A 21638-nucleotide genomic window follows, 5' to 3' on the forward strand; every position below is an offset into this window, starting at 1 on the left:
GCGAGATACTTTAGAACATTCAAAGGGTTAAAAGTGTAAGTGTAAGTGTAAGTGTGTAAGTGTAAGTGTAAGTGTACCAGTTCACTGCAGCGGTGCGGCCGGAGCCCCAGAGCAGTGGAAGTGGACGTTGAGCCACTTGCTGTCACGGCGATGCCACACCCTGGTCTCCTCCGATTGGCTGGAACGGGGGCGTCCCTGACCGTCGACGAATTGCGTGAGGCGGATGTAGGCGATGCAGGCAGCCTCCTCTCCAATCAGGTGAACGTGGGGGTTCAGCAGGGTGGTGTGGACCGGCTTACTGTTCTTACTCAGCACTGTAGGAACACAAAGATAAAACATGTTTGGATCTTTCTGCTGAACTCATTCGTTGTATGCAAGTGTGTTTGCATGTACAGTGCATTCGGAAATTATTCAGACCCCTTGACTTTCACATTTTGTTAGGTTACAGCCTTATTCTAAAATTGATTAAATAATTTTTTACCCCTCAATCCACACACAATACCCCATAACGACAAAGCATAAGACGTATTTTTAATACATTTGCAAAAAATGTACACAGGACTGAAACATCATATTTACATAATTACTTTGAAGCACATTTGGCAGTGATTACAGCCTACAAGTCTTCTTGAGTATGACGCTACAAGTTTGGGACACCTGTATTTGGGGAGTTTCTGACATTCTCCTCTGTAGATCCTCTCAAGCTGTCAAGTTGGATGAGGCGTCGCTGCAAAGCTATTTTCAGGTATCTCCAGAGATGTTCGATGGGGTTTAAGTCCGTGCTTTGGCTGGGCCACTCAAGGAAATTCAGAGACTTGTCCCGAAGCCACTCCAGCGTTGTCTTGGCTGTGTGCTTAGGGTTGTTGTCCTGTTTGAAGGTGAACCTACGCCCCAGTCAGGTCCTGAGTGCTTTGGAGCAGGTTTTCATCAAGGATCTCTGTACTTTGCTCCGTTCATCTTTCCCTCGATCCTAATATAGTCTCCCAGTCCCTGCCGCTGAAAAACATCCCCACAGCATGATGCTGCCACCACACTTCACTGTAGGGTGCCAGGTTTCCTCCAGACATGACGCTTAGCATTCAGGCCAAATAGTTCAATGTTGGTTTCATCAGACCAGAGAATCTCGTTATGCATGGTCAGAGTCCTTTGGGCATCTCCAAGAAGGCTGTCATGTGCCTTTTACTGAGGAGTGGCTTCAGTCTGGCCACTCTACCATAAAGGCCTGCTTGGTGGAGTGCTGCAGAGATGGTTGTCCTTCTGGAAGATTCTCCTATCTCCACAGAGGAATTCTCAATCTCTGTCAGAGTGACCATCAGGTTCTTGGTCAGCTCTCTGACCAAGGTCCGACTCCCCAGATTGCTCAGTTTGGCTGGGTGGCCAGCTCTAGGAAGAGTCTTGGTGGTTCCAAACTTCGTCCTTTTAACAATGATGGAGGCCACTGTGTTCTTGGGGACCTTCAATACTGCAGACATTTTTTGGTACCCTTTCTCAGATCTGTGCCTCGACACGAAGCTCTACGGACAATTCCTTCGACCTCGTGGCTTGTTTTTTGCTTTGAAATGCACTGTCAACTGTGGGACCTTATATAGACAGGTGTGTGCCTTTCCAAATCATGTCCAATCGATTGAATTGACCACAGGTAGACTACAATCAAGTTGTAGAAACATCTCAAGGATGATCAATGGAAACTGGATGCACCTGAGCTCAATTTCGAGTCTCATAGCAAAGGGTCTGAATACTTATGTAAATAAGGAATCTGTTTGAATATTTTTTCTATACATTTGCATTTCTAAAAACCCATTTCGGACTTTTTCATTATGGGGTATTGTGCGTAGATTGATGAGGGGAAAAAACGTTTTAATACGTTTTAGAATAAGGCTGTAACGTAACAAAATGTGGAAGAAGTCAAAGGGTCTGAAAACTTTCCGAATGCACTGTTTGTGACAGAACAAGAGAGAGAGAGACTCACGGTTTTCAAAGTAGAACTTGTGGAAGTCCATGCCCTCCACCAGGTTCCCCAGAGCTTCAGGCTCAAAGGAGGTCAAACCTGGATCACAGATCCTCCTGATGGGGGAGGAGAAGAGCGAGCAAGAGAGAGAAAGACTAACGCTAGTAATTCAGTAATCAGACGTGTGAAACAACGTAGCTGTACTCACGTGTAGGCCTCAAAGTCTCCATTGTTCACGGCTTCAATCAGCTGCTCAGTTATCTTGATGATCTCCTGCTTACGAGCTAGAGGGAGAGAAAGGGGGGAGAGAAAGAACAAAAATGGGAGAAGAGATGGAAGTTCAGCGATCTAGTTAAATAGGAGCAACTTCACTACTCACCCTCCACTACAGCTGTACTGTCTTTCCTCACTCTTTCTATATATTCCACTCTCTCTCTCACTCCCTTTTCTCTCTCTGACATCTAACAATGGACAACTCCCTACTAGTGGGTGCTCCAACTCTGTCATGAGTTTGTGTGTCTGTTCTATGTGGTGTGCATACAGTATCTCCCTTGTATGAGTGCATGTAACTGCTTCTCTCCCTCGGTGTGTGTTCTTACTGTGCTGTGTGGTGGTATTGACTGTGACAGGGACAGCGTTGCTCCCTAGCAGAGCAGCAGGGGAAGCAGATTGAGCGTGCCCTGACTCGGAGTTGGAGCCTTGATCAGAGCTGTTCCACGCCATGCGCTTTACATCATGCAGAGGAACAGCTGGAACACACAACGCATGGTCAACACACACGTACGCAGTCAGACACGTGCATACCACTCACACACAACATGAACAGTAATGAATGATGTTAGTTCGCTAAGACATTGAAACAGACAGACTGTTTGGGGGGGGGGGGGACGGGGGGGGCTCTGAGAAGCTCAGCTGATTAAGAAATTTACTGACTAGATCGTGATATTAAACTACATGTCCCTTCATTCTACTCCACTTCACTCTATTATATTCTATCACAGTGCAGAAACACACTTCTCTCTATGAAAACTGACAATATAAAAAGGACGAATGTACAAGCAGCACTTTGAGAAGCAGAACCGATGCCTGCCATTGGCTCAGCGCTTGTACGAGCACTGGCCAATAGAAGAGCAGTGTTTTGAGAGAGGGGGGGGGGGGGGGGGGGAGTAAAGAGCAACACTGTGGGAGAAAGTGGAAAAGAGAGAAGGATAACACTAGAACACCCAGAGGACGGCGAGAGAGAAGGAGAGGAATAAGAGTAGGAGACTCCTCTTCTTCACCATCTCCTGATAGAGACACACAAACACAACTGTAGGAGAAGGAGTGGGGGGGGTCATCCCGTTTCTCAGGACGCAGTGAAGATTGAGAGACCATACCAAACCAGCCCCTCGCCCCAACCAACTCGCTTAGAGGGCCCTTTGTTGTCACGCGAGGGAGACTTTCAGAGTGGTGCGAAATCCAATAAACGCATCAACTTATTAAATTATGCAATTCATGTTTTACATTTAAATAATAATCAAGCGTTTAATAAATATATATAAATTCCCCTTGTCGTTTTACAAGATATGAACTTCAGTAACAGTGAAATACTTAATTTGGGAGGTATTACATTTTGTCACGTGCCAAGCCTTGAAATGGGACGCAAACAAATGCAAATCATCTAAAAATAATATTGCGATATGTAACTGTACTGATTCTCCTCCCCCCATCACTACTAACAATTATTACATACATCTCTTTATAGGGCTGGCTACACTTCCAGGATTACAAGCTAGCTAGGTGGTTACCAATGGAGTTCTCTCTGACAATCTGGTGAGAATCTACGGAAGATACGTAACTTGTTGTAACTCGGCACGCTTTTTAAGATTAGAGTGACTCGGCAGGTTTTTATTTGCTAAATGACCATAGTGGAAAGACTACTCAGCTTTGGAGCACTTGTGCATGTGGTGGAGGCAAGTGTGAATGAGCAAATGGAAGGCAGAGGGGTGAGAGGAAGGGGAAGGGAATGGTTTGGGATTCAGCAAAAAAAAAGGGTATAGAGGTGAGATTCCCAATGTTGAAGGCTAGGGAAAAAAGACACAAAGGTCGGAGACGCACAGCGGAAAAGAGGCACAAAGGGCAGGAAGAGTGGGGTCTTTGCCAGGGACGTCCCCGAAAGGTTGTGGTTGCCGTGAAAACACTTACTGGCAGGCGAGTTGTCAGACGAGGTCAGTAGAGAGGGCATCTCCTCTGTTGCACTGCCCTGACTCATCATCACAACGCTGTCCCCTAGATTAGAATCCACACACAGGCACGCACACGCAAATAATGCACACACACAAACACGTAGGCACGCACGTACACACATATACACGGGTGAGTCACACACACACACAAACCTTAGCACACTGCTAGCTACAGAGCACAGGAAGATCTATCAGAAACTATATGGTTAGATCACAGAGAGGGAACAAAGCAAAAGGAGAGAGAGAAGAGCAAGCAAGCGGAGAAGAAAGATAAGTGTAATTTCCCTACCTTTCATATCCTCATCCTCATTTGTGTTGCAACTCTCTGTAGAACCCTAGAGAGAGAGAAGGGGGGGGGTTAACAACACATAGTGAGCCTTATTCATATGTTGTTAACCTAATTCTGCACACAAACACCCTCACCTTGATCCCATCAGTAGCAACCACTGTATTTTGAGATTCCTGATAGAAGAGAAGCATAGAGTTAAAAGTCTGGTTACACACCCAGGTCTGTACAAGTGCCTGGAGGTTAGGGTGCGAGTTGATATTAAGATGTAGGCTGGTGTGGGAAGGGGTTAGAGGTTTGTGAAGGGTCAAACGTGAAGCAATCTTAGACTCCAGCCAACAGAGACAAAAGACCACTAGGAAGAGAATGAAGGTTAGGGGGCCGAGTTAGGAGGCTAGGAAGGGAGTATGGACTTTAAGGTGCTAGGAGGTTAGGGTGCTAGGAAGAGAGATACAATGAGGGTAATGGAGGGAGCAGAGCAGGCTAGGGTGCTAGAAGGTTAGGGAACTAGGAGGGGAACAGGGGATGAGAGGAGGTAAAGGTTCTGTACCATCTGTGAGGCAGCCATGCTGTTGTCCTTCATGGCATTTATAGCGCTCACGATGCTGTTCTTACTGTTGTTGTTGGTCGTGGGCTGAGACACACAAAATTAACAAAATGAAGAGTAATATCTTTCTTCATTTCCCTCTATAAATACAGCAGCCTTTAATTCTCCACTAAATCAAGTAATCAAACAATCTCTTCACTACCCCTGTGAGCCAAAGAGAGAGAGTGGAAGAGGGAGTGTGTGTGACAGCTACACGACATCAGACGTAACCCATTACCTTAGCAGCATCCGCCTTCTTGTTCAGTAAACTTTTGCATGCTGTAAAGAGAGGGGAATACAGCATAAGAAGAGAGTTGCACTGGACTTAAAACATCTCTCCAGTCACTTCACTCACATTCATCCAACCTGGTCCAAGTCAAGCAACAACCACTCCTAGACCGCAGTCTGATTCTCCACACCTTCTGCCGGCAGTGTGTACTTAATAACTACCCTTTCATGGACTTAAAAGCATTGGATTGGTGTGAACATGGACTTAAGGGCGTATCCCACCATATTCCTGACACCAGAGGCATTCTATTCCACGAAGGGGAGTGAACAAGCGCACACTTCAGGGAGAATGAGCGTGCTATAGAGAAGAGGCGGATGTTTAGACACGTTACTGTAAACTATTGATTTCCTTTAGGAGGCTCCAGTCCGTCATCTCACTCTGGTCTCATCTAAAGCATTTCACTTTGCTGCTGTCCCAACTGCTTTTTAAGTATTACGGACAAACACACGCAATTCTGGGATGCATGCAATCTCTTGGGGTTCCTTACCTTCCGTTAACAAGTGGGAGAGAGCGGGAAGAAAAGAGATGGAAAGAGAAGTCTCAGTGGTGCATTATCAGAGTGAGAGAAACAAGGAGAGGGAGGGAGGGTGGGAGACATGTTTTAGGCAGCAGGCATCGGTTGTCGGTGGTGGTTCGTGCACTGCTGGTGTGTGTGTGTTCTTACTGTGTGGCAGTATCGACAGGGAACAGTCTTGCGCCCTAGCGGAGCGGCGGGCGGAGCAGATAGCTGCTCCGTCTTGGGGTTGCAGCCTTGATCAGAGCTGTTCCATGCCATGCACTTTATATCACACAGCGGAACGGCTGGAACGCGCAGTGGACCAGCCATGCAGCATCCACATCAACAACAGTTCCAAAGGTGCATAGCTTCCATTCAGCAAACAGCAGAACAGAGCTGGGCCTTGATTGGTTAACCGTTGACACCTGCCACGTCTTCTACCCAACTACCGACAGGGCGGGCAAGCATGGTCCCCGTTCCAACATCTTCGTCGGACATATCGGTCGCGTCACAGGCCAACTACATTGCAATGGTGCATTGCATCAACCAATGGCTGCATGCCACATCCTCACAGTCGAGCATCAGATTAGCTGACGTGTTAAAACACCTGAGATCTGGCAGACAGGCATTTGCAATGCAATTAACTAGAACGTGGCCATTGTCTAATATCTTCCCTTTCCTCTGTCCAGTCACCTCAGATCAGTGGCTATTTCAAGGAAGACAGGAAGTAACTTGTAAGTGTCCAAGTGTGCACTCATACCAATCCAATCCTTTTACCTCTGGGAGGGAAAGTGAACGAGTGCACACTTCAGGGAGTAGAGAATGGAAGGGAAAAGGATTGTATAGGGAATACAAGTCCACATGCAGCAAGGGAACATTGTTCACACTGTAATTAATCTGGGCTACAGTGTGACAATGTGACTGGGTAAGATGGAGGGTCATAAGCAGAGAGCAGAGTCTGCCTCAGCCATACACAGTGGAGGGGAAAGCAGTGAAATCGCAGGGAGGCTAAGCTGCAGATGCCTTTCATAGGGCGATGATGTCATCCGTCTTCAGGACTTACTGGCAGGCGATTGGTCCACTCTCAGAGGAGAGCCCTGTGATTGGAGGGTTCTAGCGTATAGCTCTGTCAACCATCCTCATGCAGAACCAGAGCATCAATCGCACGCTCAGGGGAGCTCCCCCACGCTTGATATTGGGTCAATACTACTATTACCCTACTTCCTAGAGACACTTGTGTAGATCTGAAAGGATCTGATAGGTGTAAATAATATGGTAGTAGCTCCAATTTTCCCTATGATTGGCTGGGTGAAATTTGCTGTGGCTTGCACCTATCCAACCCTTCCAGAAACATTATACCGTTTCCTAGTCCGCATGGGATCGCTGACCTTAGTCCACCCACTCTCCCCTCTTTACCCAGGTCAGACGATGGCAGCATGCCTCCTCTGCTCCTGTCCATCCCCCAGTCAGTCAGTCGCCACAGATACACACCCCCCCCCCCATCCCGCCACCCTCAACCCCCTCTCATGGCCGTAACCAAAAGAGGAGGGTGGGGAGGGGGGTTGAAATGTAAGGCTAATGAATTTGATGATTTCTGATGTTGACATGAGGCTAAGTAGTATTGTTGACAGTATGTGTAGAGTTAGATGTGTTTAGCCTGTGTGTCCATGGTATTAGCCTCCTCCTTAAAAACACCCATATGGTCTCACATGAGTGTGTATGTGTTTCAGGCTAACGTGAGCTGCATTCAGGAAAGGGGCCAGATAACCTGGTGCTCCTCTTTAGAAGTAAAAAAACAAAAAAACACATGGTGCTCCCTTATAGAATGAAGTGGGAGGGACTTAGACAGGAAGCAGGAAGTGTGTGTAGAGGAAGTAAGAGGGCGTGTCTCTGTGACGTACCTTCCTGCGCCAGCGAGGCGGTGGAGGACACAGCAGCAGGGTTGGCATGCTGCCGGCCCACTATTGGACAGAAATACTCAGGTTGGGAGGAGCTATTCAAATCTGGGCTGGCCTAACCCAATACAGTGACCAATCTCAAATGACACCCTATTGTCCATATAGTAGCCAAAAGTAGTGCACTATACGAGGAGTAGGATGCCATTTAGGACGCAAAAATCCTATTCCCTTAAAGCCAGGTCTTCACCCTAGGGATGAGCATCTTTCCACTTCAAGACAATTCGATACGCATCTAGATACAAGGGCACCGAAATGTTTTAGTTTGAAACGATCCGATTTGATTAGAGAACAAATCGATGCAGTAACATTTGTTGCATAAACACGTTCATTTTCCATTCTAAATTCAAATCTGCTGCAGATGGAGCTCCTGAGCTGGGCCTCTCTGACCTGGATCTGTCTGTATGTGTGTGTAAATTCTGTATGTATATGTAGGCGCTTGAGATGAGCCATAAGGGAGACTAGGCATCTACAACCCCACTACCAGATTAAAGGGGGAAACATAGCCTACATTTTGTCCCCCCCACTTTGGTTCTGAAATCACCATCACCCTCTAATTAAACTTGTCATTTTTGCACATCAAGCGTTTGAGCTAGTAATGCATCAATATTAGTTTACAAATGAGCTATTAATATATAGTCAACTTTGGATTCTACCTTCATCTCAAAATCAAATGGTTTTGACCATTTGGAAGTCTAGTGAGCTGCTTTTCGCCTCCCGCTTTTGCCATGCAGCGTCTCGCAAAGTGATTGCGGTCTTCTTATGGAAATGATCACCTTCACCCTGTATATCTAAAAACGACCATAAACACTGATTATTTAAACCAAACTATTGCTGATGATGAACCTGAACAATCAAAATAAAATCTATTGTAAGCCCCGTTCAGTGGGTAGCCTATAGCTAGATGAGTCTCCGGTAGCTTACTTTTAACAGCGCACAGATAACAAATTACATTAGGTTGTCACTTAAGTAATAAAGCCTAATATCAGGTAAGCCATTTCAGCATTTGAATGCTGAAGGTGTCGCGCAGATGTGCAAGATGGCTGCCTACCGTACGAAGCTGGGCACAGTTTGACTAGGTTACTGATATTGGCTGGGCTTGTTCGGCATGCAAAATGACTTGTAGATCAATGACTGTCAATGCAGTTACATGCTTAGTTCGACAGGAGAGGACGCATCAGTTGTCATAAAATAGGAGGTCTTTTCAGAAGGTAGAAAGAAACTAATACGAGAAAAAAACGCGTAACGCTGGAATCGTTTTTCTGACCGATGCATGCTACATTTGGATCGGTTTGGAATCCGCGGACCGATGCAGTCCTATCTTAAACAGTTTGAAAATCGGTGAATCGTTATATTCCTAATCATCTTAAGTAGCAGAAGAGTGAAAGTAGAGCCTTAAAAGTGCCCTTTGTGACACCAGACAGACATCCACCACTCCTGAGTGAACCGCACACACTCCAGAGCCGACAAGGGGAGAGAGAGGTGCGTTAGACAGATATAGAACACACAGAATCTAAAAACACAGTACTGCTGGAATTCTAGAATCTAGAAAACAGTCTGCAATTCTAGAATCAATGACCTCTTTCTAGCACCTCTGTGTACTGACACCTTTATGACATCTGCTCAGAACTTGCAGAGGAGCTCCTTTCACCTCCTCCTCTCCTTCAGAAGAGGTGTCCTGAACACACACGTCTTTGAGTACTCACTCACACACACACACTCGGCCTAAAAACCTACATTAGGTGGTCTCCACCGAGGAGGAGAGGGAAGGAGGGAGTAGAGCTCCATCTGTCCTCCCCCCTTACTCTAACTGGAGCGAGGGAGGAGACACACCCACCTGAGAAGGTTCTGGACACCAGCATGGTGGTGAGGATCGCTCCCTAGGAGAGAAAGACAGAAACGGAGAGATGAGTCATAAAGGCAGAGGAGAAAAGGACGATGAGAAAAGGACGATGGTCTGGGGGGGGGGGGGGTAACAATGAGAAAAGGACGATGGTCTAGGGGGGAGGGTAACGATGAGAAAAGGACGATGGTCTAGGGGGGGTAATGAGGAGAAAGGTATGTGGTCTGGGGGGGGTAATGAGGAGAAAAGGATGTGGTCTGGGGGGGTAATGAGGAGAAAAGGATGTGGTCTGGGGGGATAATGAGGAGAAAAGGATGTGGTCTGTGGGGGTAACGAGGAGAAAAGGATGTGGTCTGTGGGGGTAACGAGGAGAAAAGGATGTGGTCTGGGGGGGTAACGAGGAGAAAAGGATGATGGTCTGGGGGGGGGGTAACGATGAGAAAAGGACGATGGTCTGGGGGGGGGGGTAACGATGAGAAAAGGACGATGGTCTGGGGGGGGGGGGTAACGATGAGAAAAGGACGATGGTCTGGGGGGGGGGGGTAACGATGAGAAAAGGACAATGGTCTGGGGGGGGGGGGTAACGATGAGAAAAGGACGATGGTCTGGGGGGGGGGGGGGTAACGATGAGAAAAGGACGATGGTCTGGGGGGGGGGGTAACGATGAGAAAAGGACGATGGTCTAGGGGGGGTAATGAGGAGAAAGGTATGTGGTCTGGGGGGGGTAATGAGGAGAAAAGGATGTGGTCTGGGGGGGTAATGAGGAGAAAAGGATGTGGTCTGGGGGGGTAATGAGGAGAAAAGGATGTGGTCTGGGGGGGTAATGAGGAGAAAAGGATGTGGTCTGGGGGGGTAATGAGGAGAAAAGGATGTGGTCTGGGGGGGTAATGAGGAGAAAAGGATGTGGTCTGGGGGGGTAACGAGGAGAAAAGGATGTGGTCTGGGGGGATAACGAGGAGAAAAGGATGTGGTCTGGGGGGATAACGAGGAGAAAAGGATGTGGTCTGGGGGGGTAACGAGGAGAAAAGGACGATGGTCTGGGGGGGGGTAACGAGGAGAAAAGGACGATGGTCTGGGGGGGGGTAACGCGGAGAAAAGGACGATGGTCTGGGGGGGTAACGATGAGAAAAGGACGATGGTCTGGGGGGGGGGGGGGGGGGTAACGATGAGAAAAGGACGAAGTTCTGGGGGGGGGGGGGGTAACGATGAGAAAAGGACGATGGTCTGGGGGGGGGGGGTAACGATGAGAAAAGGACGATGGTCTGGGGGGGGGGTAACGATGAGAAAAGGACGATGGTCTGGGGGGGGGGGGGTAACGATGAGAAAAGGACGATGGTCTGGGGGGGGGGGTAACGATGAGAAAAGGACGATGGTCTGGGGGGGGGGTAACGATGAGAAAAGGACGATGGTCTGGGGGGGGGGTAACGATGAGAAAAGGATGTGGTCTGGGGGGGTAATGAGGAGAAAAGGATGTGGTCTGGGGGGGTAATGAGGAGAAAAGGATGTGGTCTGGGGGGGTAATGAGGAGAAAAGGATGTGGTCTGGGGGGGTAATGAGGAGAAAAGGATGTGGTCTGGGGGGGTAATGAGGAGAAAAGGATGTGGTCTGGGGGGGTAATGAGGAGAAAAGGATGTGGTCTGGGGGGGTAATGAGGAGAAAAGGATGTGGTCTGGGGGGGTAATGAGGAGAAAAGGATGTGGTCTGGGGGGGGTAATGAGGAGAAAAGGATGTGGTCTGGGGGGGGTAATGAGGAGAAAAGGATGTGGTCTGGGGGGGGGGGGGTAATGAGGAGAAAAGGATGTGGTCTGGGGGGGGGGGTAATGAGGAGAAAAGGATGTGGTCTGGGGGGGGGGTAATGAGGAGAAAAGGATGTAGTCTGGGGGGGGGGGTAATGAGGAGAAAAAGATGTGGTCTGGGGGGGTAATGAGGAGAAAAAGATGTGGTCTGGGGGGTAATGAGGAGAAAAGGATGTGGTCTGGGGGGGTAATGAGGAGAAAAGGATGTGGTCTGGGGGGGTAATGAGGAGAAAAGGATGTGGTCTGGGGGGGTAATGAGGAGAAAAGGATGTGGTCTGGGGGGGTAATGAGGAGAAAAGGATGTGGTCTGGGGGGGTAATGAGGAGAAAAGGATGTGGTCTTGGGGGGTAATGAGGAGAAAAAGATGTGGTCTTGGGGGGTAATGAGGAGAAAAGGATGTGGTCTGGGGGGGTAATGAGAAGAAAAGGATGTAGTCTGGGGGGGTAATTTGGAGAAAAGGATGTGGTCTGGGGGGGTAATTTGGAGAAAAGGATGTGGTCTGGGGGGGTAATGAGGAGAAAAGGATGAGGTCTGGGGGGGTAATGAGGAGAAAAGGATGAGGTCTGGGGGGGTAATGAGGAGAAAAGGATGTGGTCTGAGGGGGTAATGAGGAGAAAAGGATGTGGTCTGGGAGGGTAATGAGGAGAAAAGGATGTGGTCTATGGGGAGAGGTATATAATGGAGCAGGAGGACACGTGTAAATAAAGAAGGAATAGAGAGACGAGAAAAGGAGGTGTAGAGCGGTATAGTGAGCCAGAGGAGAAGGAGAGGTGTAGGGAGTAGAGAAGAAGAGGAGGAACGGTGTAAGGAGCGGAGGTAGCGAAGGAAAGCAGGAGGAAGAGACGTGTAGGGGTGGAGAAGGAGAGGTGTAGGGAGTAGAGAAGAAGAGGAAGAACGGTGTAAGGAGCGGAGGTAGCGAAGGAAAGCAGGAGGAAGAGACGTGTAGGGGTGGAGAAGGAGAGGTGTAGGGGTGGAGAAGGAGAGGTGTAGGGGTAAGTAGCAGTAGTGTACCTTGAGCTTCCTCCGAGCGTTGAACTTGCGCAGACATTCCACAGTCTCCTGTCTGTGGATCATAGACGCCACGGTGGAACGTTGCTATAGGAGGTGAGAGAGAAGTATTACACAATTAGGGTTGCAAAACTACCGGTAATTTACCAAAGTTAGCGGAATTTATAATAGTCTACGGCAATTTTGGAAATGTATAGCGGAATTTTATGAAAAATGTATTAACATATAGTATTAGGTTTTTATATCTGTGCCCATATTGTCCATGGTTTTCTAATAGACCATATGGTTCAAGAGAAAATAGTCTAATTGTTGATTAGATGCTTTTTTTTTTTAAATAGTAATGACATTATTTTCAATTAACTCTTAACTACTGATTTTGACAACTGCCACCAGTTTGAAGCCAAATCATTTACAAAAGACAGACATGGTACAATAAAGGACATTTCATGCCGACACATTTACATCTATCATTCCGTTTTATTTTTAAAAGCATCTTATTTGATTATTTTAAGGCCACAGAGTGCCAGAGATAATTACAGACACCTGTGATAATCTGAAGTACCCAAAAAGGGCACTAGATGTCATGTGATAAAATTCCATAAAATCCTTGAAAGTTAAAACAATATTGGTAGTACAGGTGAACTTTGAAAGTTAACTATAATAAAACCTCCCATTGCAACCCTATACACAAAGCAGTATGTGAGGTGTGTGTGATTTTGTGTTGCCATATACAGGTGTGTGTGTGTGTACTTACGCAGATCCATGGGTGTTTGAGAGCCTGATCAGCAGTGATTCTCTTGGAAGGATTAATAGTCAACATCTGGTTAATCAGGTTCTTAGCCTCTGGAGTCACAGTGTCCCATTCGGGAGAGGGAAACTAGAGAGAGCGAGATAGATATATATGGAGAGAGAGAGGCAGGAAGAGGAACAGATATACAGAGACCATCATTTGCATTATGTACGTAACACAATGTACTTCTTCATGTTTCATATCATGTAAACAATGTCTTCCTATAATTCAGGACGCTAACAGACGCATGACATTTGTGTGTATATGAATGTCTGCCATGTTAAATCTCAGAACCAGTCTTCATTAACTGTGTAACCGGATACTAGAGACAAGGAGAGGATACCCCCCTCGCACACACACACACACCCCCCTCTGCAATGCGTCAGGAGGCTGACAGGATCAATAGCTGGGGTGCAGCTCTCAATCGGACACTATTAAAAATTCACCAGCTGTCCAGTCAACCTCTACACTGTGCCCTACACAAACACACACACCGACTCACATCATAGGCCCCAGCCTTGATCTGCTGGTAGAGTTTGTGTTGGTCTTCATCCCAGAATGGAGGATAGCCAACCAACAAGATATACAGAATAACACCTGGAGAGGTTGAGCGAGACCGAGAGAAAGAGACAGAAAGAGAGCGGTTAGATTTTCTGTAAACCCTGGTGTAAGATGTATGATCTCTGCACCATAGCCCAGCTTCAGACGCGTGCGTAACTATGGGGCAAAACAGACAGGAATGGCTTAGATTTAACGTGTAACTTCTATTTAGTCTCCAAATGTTTATTGAAAACATAGTTGCACAACGAGCACTTGTCGCAAATACATCATTACAGTTGTTGGTTAGCTAGCGAATATTTTTGCCATATTAGTATTGACATGAAAATCAGTCAAAACACCTCAAAACAAGACCTTGTATCAATACCATGATAAAACTAGCTTTAACGAACCACCTACGATTCCCCACGTGGCAGATTCTTGTCATTGTTGCTAGCTACAGTATCTGTTCAGAATCAAAAAGCAGGCTTCAGGCCCCATCGATGTGCGCGCCTCATTTTCGTGACGTTGTCAGCCAACACGTCTATTTGTTTTTCACCTACAGTTAAGAGGTTAAAGGCTCACCACAGGCCCATATGTCCACAGGCTTGCCATAGGGGTCCTTCCTCAGGACCTCAGGAGACAGATAGCCAGGGGTACCCGCGAAACCTGCCAGGCAGAAAAAAAAACATGTTGAAGATTTAGGTCTGATGAAGGTTACTCAAAATGTACCCACCCCTCCCTTTGCCTTCAGAACAGCCTCAATTCGTCAGGGCATGGACTCTACAAGGTGTCGAAAGCGTTCCACAGGGATGCTTGCACATATTGACTCCAATGCTTCCCACAGTTGTGTCAAGTTGGTTGGATGTCCTTTGGGTGGTGGACCATTCTTGATACACACGGGGCATGGACTCTACGTGGGAAAAAAACACAGCAGCAGTTCTTGACACAAACCGGTGGGTCTGGCACCTACTACCATACTCCGTTCAAAGGCACTTCAATCTTTGTCTTGCCCATTCACCCTCTGAATGGCACACAATCCATGTCTCAATTGTCTCAAGGCTTAAAAATCCTTCTTTAACCTGTCTCCTCCCCGACATTTAATGAATTAGATTTCAAAAGTGAAATCAATAAGGGATCATAGCTTTCATCTGGGCAGTCTATGTCATGGAAAGTGGTCATAATGTTTGGTACACTCAGTGTGTGTTTATGACAAAAAAACTGTCCATAAAGAGTGTGTGCGCGTGGTCTTACCGAACCATGCCTGTTGGTCTCCCTGCACCTCAATGGCCAGGCCAAAGTCTGCCAACTTTACCGCTGCGCCCTTCATCTTACTGGCCAGCAATAGGTTCTCAGGCTGAAGGGGTGGAGATAGAAAGAGATATGGAGAGGGACAGAGATGCATTTGCCTATATGTAAAAACTAAAGTGCTTCGAACTCTTCGGCTTTGCCAACATTTACACATCCATATCCTGTCAAAATATTGAATTCAGTTGGGAGAGAATAAAAGGGGAGTAAAGAGAGAAATGAAGGAAAGAGAGGAGTATTAAGTTTTTGATTATCTTATGTAGCTACCTAAATAATGCCATACATTGTACTAGGTCAGGGGTCTGAAACGTTATGACTGGAAGCGACAAGTGTTGAGGTTGCCGCAGAAGACATTTGTCCTTTGCATGTGCAAGTGGCAATATATGATATTCAGCACCACGGATATCAGTCGGATCACATTACCACGAAATCTGGCATTCACGGTCACAGAGCAGTTGGAGCATCTGACTGGTGAAGTTGCAGGGAGAATTGAATCTTGTGAACATATATTGATTTTTTTTAAACTACCAACAAAGGAAATATTGTTCTGCAGTGATTAATTGAAATATTCAGATAACGCTCAGCAAGAAATTGAATAACGAAACACATACAACTATTATAATGGAAACAGAAGGTTTGATTGTCATCAATGTTTATTATACTGCTTTACCTACACTGAACAAAAATATAAAATGCAACTTGTCCCATGTTTCACATGCTGAAATAAAAGATATCAAAAACATTCAATATGAACTAAGCGCTTTTCAAATGTTGTGGACATATGTGTACATCTTTTTTAGTGAGCATTTATCCTTTGCCAATAATCTGGCTGTCTTTGGCTGGCGTGGTTACGCGTGGTCTGCGGTTGTGAGGCCGGTAGAACGGACTGCCAACTTCTCCAAAACAACGTTGGAGGCAGCTTATGGTAGAGAAATGAACATTCAATTCTCTGGCAACAGCTTTGGTGGACATGAATGCAGTCAGCATGCCAATAGCACACTCCCTACAAACTTGAGACATCTGTGGCATTGTGTTGTGTGACAAAACTGCTCATTTTAGTGGCCTTTTATTGTCCCCAGCACAAGGTGCATCTGTATAATGACCATGCTGTTTAATCAAATTCTTGATATGCCACACCTGGTCAAGTGGATAGATTATCTTGGCAAATGAGAAAAGATCACTAACAGGGATGTAAACAAATTTGTGCACAAACTTGAGAGAAATAGGCTTGTGTTCCGTATGGTACATTTCGGGGATATTGGGACCAACACTTTACAAGTTGCGTTAATATTTTATGTTCAGTATATAAATAGCAGGGGAACCGCAAGGGGGATGTTGAAGAGCCGCGGCTTGCTGACCCCTGTATTTTACATGAGGCCGGTGACACTTTGCTTCTTGAAAGTCCAATATTTTGAAAACTTCACTGCCGACATGCAAAACATTTTTGGACTGTATCAACAGTGGACTAATGAACAAAATACCAAGATAAGTTTGTTAAATAGAGCCCCAAAACTAACGCAATGGTAATTCTAAGCGCAGGCGGTAGCGCTATACGTTCAGGGGTGTGTAAGAAATATTTGTGCTATTTTCACAACCACAATTAAAATCGGCACACTTGTCAGTGGTGTAAAGTACTTTAGGGTATTTTTACTGAGGGGTTTTTTTTTGGGGGGGGGGTATCTGTACTTTACCATTTATTTTTTTTACACATTTTAATTCACTACATTCCTAAAGAAAATAAAGTACTTTTTACTCCATATATTTTCCTTGACACCCAAAAGTACTTGTTACATTTGGAATGCTTAGCACGACATAAAAATGGTCCAATTCACACACTTATCAAGAGAACATCCCTGGTCATCTCTACTGCATCTGATCTGGCGGACTCCCTAAACACAAATGCATTTGTCAGTGTTGGAGTGTACCCCTGCTTATCATGAAATGTTTTAAACAATAAAATGGTGCGGTATGCTTTGCTTGATAAAGGAATTTGAAGTGATTTATACTTTGAGATATGAGAGAGATTCTCTCCCTCCAAATACTTTTACTCAAGCATCACAATTGGGTACTTTTTCCACCATTGGCACTTGCTAGCATTAGCGTGAAAGGGCTGGGTTTACATGAACAAACAAGTCGTGGCTTAGCCCTCACTGGCCAATCAGAACGTGCTCCATGGCGAAATATGTGTTTGCTTCAAATTGTATATTTACGGTATTTTATGTATTGCCTTAGAATCAACTCCAATGTTAGTCTGTAAGTTTGTCAAATGGCTTATAGAAACGAAATAACAAAATGTAGGCCTATCTCTGCTAAATACATTAACTTGAACATTTGCAGTCCACATAACCACTAGGCTACCTGCCGCCCCAAATTTGATTCAAATTTGCCAAATTAGCCATGATGCAATTTACAGTAGGCCCCTATATCAGTGTGAATGCAATTGAAGCCATGCAATTACTTAGAACGTTGGGCCAGTAACCAAAATGTTGCTGGATCGAATCCCCGAGCTGACAAGGTAAAAATCTGTCATTCTGCCCCTGAACAAGGCAGTTAACCCACTGTTGCCCTGTAGTCCATCATTGTAAATAAGAATTTGTTCTTCACTGACTTGCCTAGTTAAATAAAGGTTAAATGTAAAAACTAGTCTTAACACAACAACTTGTTTTAAAATAGGCTGTGTCACACTTACAGGCACCATTACTATATGCCCACGAGGATACATTTTAAGACAGACTATGAAGGGTTTTACGCACATCCACATTTTTTACAGTAGCTGGACAAATATCCAATATAAAAGAGAAAGGGAGAATGGAACCATTTTACAGATCAGATCACATTCACATATCTCCAGAAATGGCATTGCAAGCGTGCCACGGACGTTGTCGCCATGAAGGTGAATCATTCTAAGTTTGATTGTAATAAAATTAAACGAAAAAAAAGCAATCCGTAAAAAAAATCCATAAAAATAAAAAATAAAAAGAACAAACATGTAAAAAGACACATTGCTGTTGAACCAGCCTTTGCTATAGTAGGCCTAGGGCAGGTCTTGGGTGTTTAACATATGAAAACAGACTTTTTTTTTTTTTTACAGGTTACAGATAACTTCTAAATACAAGGTTCACCGGTATTCAGGTTCTCATCTCTCGTTTCATGGTGGACATGGACACGTAGTCTACATCTTGCACATCAAAAAATGTAACCTGGATGCCTAAAATAATGTGGGCCTGCCTACAATACATAGATAAAAAAGGGAATGTCAGCTCACCGTTGTACTCCCCTCAAACTTGATCTTTTAATAAAGCTTTGGTGATGAAGATCTATTTCCAAGCGGTCTCAGGAGTCAAACTGTTTATCGACAGTCTTGACTACTTCGCGATTGCATTTGGCAGACAAATAAAGATGCCTTCATTGAGAGGGGAGACTATGCTTGGTTTTTTAATTCAATAAAACAACGGGAAAACATGTGTTTTTATGTTTCTAAATAGGAAGTATACATGCACCAAAAGCACTTTAGGCTACTCTTGTTTCATGCACATATGGGCAGTGTGCGTCACGGCTGGATAGGCTGCTTTTCCGTTGTCAAAATCCATGCCATAACCAACTGCGTTAAGACTAACCAAAAACTGGTTTTAGTGATAAGTATTACTATCAGTGCTGCCCTGAAATTATGTTTTTAAGGACAAATACTTCCACCCCGCCCAGCTGAGCTGAAGCGGACTGATGTAAATTGCCGAACCTGGTGTTAGGGCTGGAAAACGCCAGTGCGCCTGATTTTACATGATGAAATTGTAAACTAACGTGCGTTTTGACACCAGCAAAAAAAAAAAAAGCCCTTTGAGTGGATTTTTCCTTTAAGCCGTTTTGGAATTGTCCACATTTGACAGTGTGTGGGTCTCCATCTCTCCTACAATTATCTCTGCAGCCATATATTGACATATGGTGGTAGCCATGGAAACCACTTGAGAGTCATTTAGACAGCACTGCAGACTGCATGCGCGTGTGTGCGTGTGTGTGTGTGTGTGTGTGTGTGTGTGTGTAAAGGACTGCAGTAAAAGCCCACTCAGGAAAAAAGGCCAACGAAGCAGACAGCACACAATAGGTAATACAGCTAACCTCGGTAGAGCGATTCAAGCTATGTCATATATATACACACACACTGAACAAAAATATAAAGGCAACATGCAACAATTTAATTGATTTTACTGAGTTAAAGTTCATATGAGGAAATCAATCAAGTGAAATAAATTAATTAGGCCCAAATCTTTGGATTTCACAACTGGGCATACAGAGACCTTTAAAAAGGAAAAAATAAAAGAAAACGTGCTTCACAATATGCCTCAGGATCTCATGGTATTTCTGTGCATTGTGTTGGTTGTCCATAGCTTATGCCTGCCCATACCATAACCCCACCATGGGGCACTCTGATCACAACTTTGACATCAGCAAAATGCTCGCCTACATGTGGACTGTGGTTGTGAGGCCGGTTGTTTACATCTTTGTTAGTGAGCATTTATCCTTTGCCAAGAAGCTGATTAACCAGATGTGGAAGTCTTGGGCTGGCGTGGTTACGTGTGGTCTGCAGTTGAACTTACTGCCAAATGGCAGAAAGGGGGGAGGGGGAGAAAAAAAAAATCTAATAAAAACTCCAAACTGGAGTACACCACAAGGTTGCACTCACTCTCCCAGCACAGTGAATTCACAATGCAGATGGTTTCTATCACTCTTCACACAGAGAGAGAACATTATAATTTATGCTGCTGCGCTTGCTTTTCACGAGTGGCGCTTGCTGTCATCCAATCACAAGTCATTAACCCAGCACTAGGCTACAGTCAGAGCGAGTGCCTCGGTGTGGCAAGTTATTAGGCGATATCTAGGCTAATAAATGGAAGATGGAATTATAAATGACAGAACTAAAAGTTAAATGAGAAGGACAAGCTACAACACTAAGAGCCAACAGGTAGGCTGCTACTTAATCATCTGAATGAAGTTGTTGATATTAACAGTAGGTCGGAAGCTGACGTTAGCTAGCTTCTCTCGGTTTGATGCAGTCAAGACAGGCACTATGTAACAAGATGAGATAAATAACTAGCAATAAGTTAGTCTACCAGTGCGAGTGGACTTGGTTGCTGTCTCTCCCCCTTCCCCTCCCTGCTCCCCTTGTCCCTCAGATACACTGTCCCTACCCCGCTCCCTGCATGACTTGCTTCTCTCCCTGCATTACAGCTCCAGTTAATAAAGTAGCAAAAAAATTAAAATAACATTACAGCATTATCGCATTAGGTATTTTTTACATTTTATTTTCCCTTTATGATGATGGGGACCTGTTAGTGGGAGTTTTGTGATAACGGCACTGTGAATGTAATTTTGTTAAGGATTTTCTTCTTAATATTACCAAAACCCAATTTCATTTTAAAATGTGCATATCCCTAGTGCAGAAGAGAGTGGAAAAAAAGAGGCAGTGAGAAAAGATGAGGGCTAGAGAGGTAAACAGAGAGAGAGTGGGCCTTTGTGAGAGGGAGCGGAGCGAGTAAAAAGAGAGAGCGCGAGAGGGATAAAGAGGGAGATGAGAGCAGTGCGTTGCCATGGCCACATGTGTGTGGTAGTTATAGCAACACACACGCAAACCACAGAAACACACACCTTGAGGTCCCTGTGGACGATGTCATGCTGGTGGATATGTTGGACACTCTCCAAGATCTGGTTGATACACTGACTGGAGAGGAAAGGGAGAGAAGGGGGTTGAGCGTGAGAAAAGGAGAAAATCAGTCATCCTTTCATCACTAAACACATGCCTGGTTTGTACAGAAAGCTCAACAGGTCTGACAAAGGAAGAAACAAAGTAGTGAGACAGTATTACAATAGTGGCTTTTAACCTTTTTCCCCCCCCGTTACTGTACCCATATCACATTTTGCTATGCCTGGAGTACCCCCTTATAAGCATTTGACCAACTTGGCCTATGTTCTTTTGAGACTTCCCAAGTACCCCAAATGGATAAGCCAGCTAGCAAAAATACAGTTAAGACAGTGTGCTGGTTGTGAGGCTCAGAGGTGAAAGGTCAAATCAGTCTTGGGAAGGGGGTGTTGCTGACCCCATGTGGCTTGTAGAGTGTGTGTGTCTAAAGCCCTGGTCAGCACTAATTAAATTATTTCATGGACACTTCCCTTAATGCAACAAAGAGCATCACCTAACAGCAAGATTGAGGAGAAGAGAGTGAGAGGGAGGGAAGAGAGGGAGTAGAGATAGGAAGGAAACAAAGGGAAAGAGGGAGAGATGAGAGGGGAAGAAGAGAAAGGGTTATAGGATATATAGGAAGAGGGAGGAGAGAGGGATAACAAGACATGACAATGCAGCAGACATGAATACAAGGAAACCCAGTCAGCCTGTGTGTGTGTGTGCGCGCGCCACATGAAATCACGCCACTCTCCCACGGTTTTGACCCGCGCTGTGCGGCACAGTAACCATGGTAACAGTAAATAGGGATTGCCCACCTGGCATCAGCTTCGCTGTAGTACTCCCTAGCAACGATGTCTTCAAACAACTCTCCTCCTGTCACCCTGAAAGAGAGAGAGA

General features: G+C 45.4%; 1 protein-coding gene across 6 annotated transcripts in view; it reads right to left on the reverse strand.

Moving 5' to 3' along the window:
- Positions 1–21638, reverse strand: part of LOC129829078 (calcium/calmodulin-dependent protein kinase type II subunit gamma-like) — a 37303-nt gene that overhangs the window by 2272 nt on the left and 13393 nt on the right. The window contains exons 5-22 of one of the 6 annotated variants that reach the window (XM_055890553.1): positions 21557–21622; positions 20708–20780; positions 15014–15116; positions 14345–14428; positions 13725–13819; positions 13187–13309; positions 12436–12519; positions 9623–9665; positions 7732–7791; positions 5284–5324; positions 5010–5093; positions 4597–4635; positions 4463–4508; positions 4133–4216; positions 2548–2697; positions 2157–2232; positions 1970–2064; positions 78–314 (exon numbers count right to left, since the gene is read on the reverse strand). In XM_055890553.1, the coding sequence (XP_055746528.1) occupies positions 82–314; positions 1970–2064; positions 2157–2232; positions 2548–2697; positions 4133–4216; positions 4463–4508; positions 4597–4635; positions 5010–5093; positions 5284–5324; positions 7732–7791; positions 9623–9665; positions 12436–12519; positions 13187–13309; positions 13725–13819; positions 14345–14428; positions 15014–15116; positions 20708–20780; positions 21557–21622 (1579 nt within the window). In that variant the 3' untranslated portion in view covers positions 78–81. The remainder of the gene's footprint in view (positions 1–77; positions 315–1969; positions 2065–2156; positions 2233–2547; positions 2698–4132; positions 4217–4462; positions 4509–4596; positions 4636–5009; positions 5094–5283; positions 5325–7731; positions 7792–9622; positions 9666–12435; positions 12520–13186; positions 13310–13724; positions 13820–14344; positions 14429–15013; positions 15117–20707; positions 20781–21556; positions 21623–21638) is intronic. The other 5 variants (XM_055890554.1, XM_055890555.1, XM_055890556.1 and 2 more) reach the window with 5 other exon arrangements.

This window comes from Salvelinus fontinalis, chromosome 30 (assembly GCF_029448725.1).
Source record: "Salvelinus fontinalis isolate EN_2023a chromosome 30, ASM2944872v1, whole genome shotgun sequence".
In the NCBI taxonomy this organism is placed as follows: domain Eukaryota; kingdom Metazoa; phylum Chordata; class Actinopteri; order Salmoniformes; family Salmonidae; genus Salvelinus; species Salvelinus fontinalis.